Source organism: Leptopilina heterotoma, unplaced genomic scaffold (genome assembly GCF_015476425.1).
Source record: "Leptopilina heterotoma isolate Lh14 unplaced genomic scaffold, ASM1547642v1 Lhet_223, whole genome shotgun sequence".
Classification (NCBI taxonomy): Eukaryota; Metazoa; Arthropoda; class Insecta; order Hymenoptera; family Figitidae; genus Leptopilina; species Leptopilina heterotoma.
The window spans coordinates 92369-97536 of NW_025110941.1; the positions used below are offsets into that span (position 1 = coordinate 92369).

A 5168-nucleotide genomic window follows, 5' to 3' on the forward strand; every position below is an offset into this window, starting at 1 on the left:
GGCATCGGATAATGACCCACTGGAAAAATATGATCATCTTGTGGGCCTTATAGTGGAATCACTTGTTGCGGTAGGAGCCTATGTTCCGAGAGGTTCTGGTCCCTCTTCACCGATTAAACCCTCTTGGTGGTCAGAGGAATGTGAAACGGCACTTCGAGAGAAAAAGAGGGCTAGAAAGGCATACCTTCTATTCCCGGATAATGAGAATCTTGATCTGTATTTACGGATTGAAGGAGAAACAGAGCAGGTACGTTTTGAACAGAAAAAAAGACCTTCAGATCATTATGCAACTCGATCTCCCCCAATATGGGGTCAAAAAGAATCTGGGAACTAATAAGAGCGTTTTCTGGGAAATTTTCTAAAACAAATATCAAGACAAACGACTTGGACTCGGAAGTCCTGAAATCTTTACAAGATGACATGGTTAAGAAAGACATTCCTCCTATACAGCATGTGAAAATCACCCAAGTTGATGAGGATAACGAATATAATAAACCTTTCTCAAAAGCGGAATTTTACTCGGCCTTAGCCAAGTGTAAGAAAGACTCAGCACCAGGCCTAGATACCATCATCAAAAGGCTTCCATCTCCCTGCCTTGAGATGATCAGAGGCTTTTTTAATGACTGTTATATTCAATCCATTTTCCCATCATCATGGAGATCAACTCTGATTCGATTTATCCCAAAACCAGAGGGTAAAGGATTCCGACCGATATCACTCACCTCGGCCTTGGGAAAGCTGATGGAGAGAATGGTAAATACACGACTAGAGCATTACATGGAACAACAGGCCCTTATCCCTGACCATCAATATGGCTTTCGTAAGGAGAGATCTGCTCTGGATTGCGTTACCTTTTTGACCACAGACATACTCCACAATTTCTCACAGAAAAAGAACACAGTGACAGTGGCCCTAGACATCAAGGGAGCATTTAATGCCCTCTTGCCATCAGCGGTCATGAGTCAGCTGAGGGATTCGGAGGTACCTGCAAGAATACGCAATTTTGTATCATTTATGATCACTGAGAGAGTACTTCATTTCGGGGGGGAATCCTCTGCCCCACGAATATGTGGGGTTGGAGTGCCTTAGGGAGGGGTCCTATCCCCACTATTATTCAACCTGGCTCTGAGAGAGATAAAGCAAATTATTGGAGAGGACGTGCAGATATTGCAATTTGCAGATGACATCTTGCTTTATGCTGCAAACGAAAATCTAAATTAAGCACAATCCCTAATCGAAGATGCCATAGATAGGTTAATCCCTTGGCTCTCAGACCTCGGTTTTAGTGTTGCTGCAGGGAAGAGCCAGATGTGTATATTTTCGAGAAATGCAGATGACCTCTCTGCAGAGAAATTAAGGGTGGGAAATAATCAAATAATGAATTCTAATAGTATAAAATACTTGGGAGTCATCATGGATCGCAAACTGGATTGGCATGAGCACATTGATGATTTGGTGCTGAGAGCTAACAAATCCTTAAATATAATAAGAACATTGGCAAAAGTGACATATGGAGCCCATCCAGAGTCAATGCTGGCAGCATACAGAGGTCTCACAAGATCACTGCTTGAGTGGGCTTCTATACTCTTCGCTAACACCGGACGATGCAGATTAATTAGATTGGACCGTGTCCAATTTAGTGCCCTCAGGATCGCTCTAGGGTGTATGAGGACAACCCCAATCCCGATTCTTCTTTCGGAAGCAGGGGAACCTACCCTTGAGCATAGAAGATCTTTACTCTTAAATAGAAATTCTATCAGGATCTCTAGCTGGACTCATAATCATTTGCTGCGGAAACTAGAGGACTTGTCACTCGAGATCGCTATAACAAAACAGACACCTAAGTATCTATATAACTTTCCCCCATTAAAACACTTAAAACCAGTCGGGGATTTGTCATCCTCAACTATAAGACCACTTAAACCGGCCTATTACGATAGAGACTGGGCGGAGCTTATAATAGAAGTTGAGCACATCATAGATAAGGAAACGGGTTATGACATTAGATCAGCTGAAAATCCTCGAAAAGCATTCCATGATGTTGTAACAGATAGATACAGCATATACATATACTCTGATCTATACAGATGGATCGTATGCAGAGAGTAGTGGAAGAGCGTCCTCGAGCTTCTTCACATACCACAGACTCAATTTAGACTGGGTGGCGGAGCTGAATGGTATCCACTCGGCTCTCAAACACTCCATTGAGGAGGACGTCATGCATCCTTTAATTCTTACGGACTCTATGAAAGCACTGCAGACAATCAAGGATAGATTGAGAGACTCTGAGTCCAGAGTACTAGTTCATGAAATTGCTTCAATGATCATGCAACTGATTCACCTTCAAAAAGACATCAAAATGCTCTGGATTCCATCCCATTCGAACATACCGGGCAATGAAGAGGCGGACAGGTTGTCAAAACTGGCTTTAAACCTTCCAGTTGGAAAAAAGCCTTCTTTTCAAAGGAAGACTTTAAAAGTTTAGTCAATAATGATTACCTGTCGACAATTAAACTTGCGTGGCCTTTTTACCCGGAAGCAAAAACCAAGCAAAAGTACTTTAATTACATTACAGCAAAATCCGAAAGACCCTGGTTTTCAGGTTATGACCTGCCAAAACGAAATATTAACCTGATAACGAGGCTTAGAACGGGACACATCTGTGTAGGAGAGCTGTTTTCCAGATTGGGCTGGAACATCTCACCAGCATGTAGATGTGGAAATGAGATGAGCTCAATCCTACATTATATAAATGACTGCCCCCTATTTACCGAAGGGAGGGCCAAATTTATAGAATTCTTTTTCAATAAATTTAAAACTAGAACGGTCAATCTCCCACAATGGAACCTTTTGATTTATAGTCCAACGATGGAAACGGTCACAGAAATTAGTGACCTTCTGTTGAGGGACGATATAATAATTTAAATTGTTTTCGGAAACTGGTCAGAGGCTTGGTTGTTGTTGATAAGGCTAGTCAAGTAGTTTGCACTTAATTTTAACCTTAGTTAGTAATCTTAGTTAGCATTGACATCAATGTCAATGCCTTTTCAATATTTAAGTTTAAAAAATTAAGCAGAAAATGAGGACCTATAAGCCCCCTCAAAAATAAATAACTAAAAAATATTTAAAATTAAAAAAAAATAAATAAATAAAAATAAAAAAAAATTATAGAAGTAGAGAAGTACATTGATTAATAATAACTACTAAATCGAACTTGACTAAAAGTTACAGGTTCTTTTAGTGAACAGACCGGGGGTATAAAATATATTCATGGAAATTAAACACAAAAAGCAATTAACTCAAAAGTATATATATAATAAAATACGAAAATAAAAAGATTATTGCAAGTAAATGCTCAATAGAAATTCAAACCATAGTAGCTGATCATATAGGGAATGTTAGTAAAATTCTCCTGTACCCCACCCTATCATGATCCTAACAAAAGCACTAAACAAAAACTAAGCTATGAAAACTATAATTATTCTAAAAACATATAAAATATCGAGATACTTATAAGTATTGTATGTCAACAGACATTTTTTAAAAATTTTTTTCCCTCGTACAACTGATTGGATGGTGGTGACACCTAGTGTTAAACATAGCAGAACTACAAGTGTCTTCTTAAGAAGAACGTCTTTGTAATACATTACTGGAAACTATATATCTGGAATTGGCCTGACTAGTCGAAGCCATAATTTAAGAAGAAGAAGATATAGAAAGACGGCTCGAGTTCGACTTCGACTGTCATTCAGTACACATCTCAAGCATTTACTTTTGTGAGGAAAACCTCACTTGTAATTTTGTTCAAAATCTTATAAATAAACCTACTTTAAAGCAAAATCTGTGATTTCAACAATTTTAACAATTTTACCGAAGTCGTCATAAGGAATAAAATTGTTATTTTAAAATATAAAGTGAATTTCAAATCTGGATAAAGGCCGGTTAATTTACATATTTTCAAATCTACAAACAACTGAATAAAGGTATTGCCGTTCCTTTTTCTCTTTATCACTATTACATTCACCCATACAATAGTCCATGTCACTTCTCCTTGGGATGCAAATCAAAACAATAACATTAGCGTAACTACCTATAATACTCAATTTAAATTAAAATTAAATATCTTTCAATTTAATATTGAACCAGAATTTATATATTTGATTTACTTTTGATTTACCTTTCAGCTCTTAAATAAAATATTGTTGAAACTGGATTTAATTTAAATACATATTAATTCAATTTATTGATATCATTATTACTATAACAATTAATTAATTAATAACGAGCTTAACACAGATATATGTATCATAATCAGACAATAGTTATAATTTTATAATAATCGTTTTAATAATTTAATCTCCTGCTTTCCCAAGGTAGAAGATTTTATTTTTGTATTTTGTTTTCCCAAGATACATATTCAAGCTACACAATAATTATTACTCTTCTTTATATTACATATATATATATTTCTGTTTTGTTTCGAGTGTTTTATTTTTTGTTGTTTTACTAGTTTAATAATTTGTAGAATATTGAAGTGGTCAATATTATATAATAAAGATTAATTCAATTTAGTAGACATCTGAGTCCATTTTTGGGTACGTTTTTTTCTCTCTATTGTTCTCTTTTAGAGCTTGATAATGGCTCCTTCTCCTCACCTTAAACTTAAACTTGGCAGTCCTCGCATAACATCTGCACCTGGGCTGGCTTCTGCCTCACGTCAACCGCCTCGCGGCCGATCTACCAATATCGGGAACATAAAAAGAACTTTAGACTTGTCAAATAAAAGACCAGGTCTCTCCAATAAGATCACAAATACCATCGCCGTTATGACAGAGGCCAATCTTCTTGATCCTCCTCTCACAACACCAATTCCAACATCAACATCGTCCTCGGTAAATACCAACATCAATGATGAGCGCGCCAAGTTACCAATTCACTCAAATAAAAATGATATACTCACACCTACACCATCTGCCTCAACACAACCATCTCTTTTAGAAAATTTCGATCCACAAACTTCAGCTCCAATAACCTATGATTTGCTTTGGTTCAACAATGACTTTCATGGTGAACACAGATTCCCAAACTCCTCACCCCCTCCATATACCGTATTAATTGAATCAATTATTGAGAACAAAAAGATTGGTAAGTACAATCGTATAGCTTTC

At 36.8% G+C, this 5168-nt stretch overlaps 1 protein-coding gene across 1 annotated transcript; it reads left to right on the forward strand.

Moving 5' to 3' along the window:
• Positions 1–1413: 1413 nt before the first annotated feature.
• Positions 1414–2485, forward strand: LOC122502235. Its single transcript, XM_043612180.1, has 2 exons — positions 1414–1993; positions 2088–2485. Exons 1-2 carry the CDS (start codon positions 1414–1416, stop codon positions 2483–2485), a joined length of 978 nt encoding a protein of 325 aa, XP_043468115.1.
• Positions 2486–5168: the final 2683 nt, after the last annotated feature.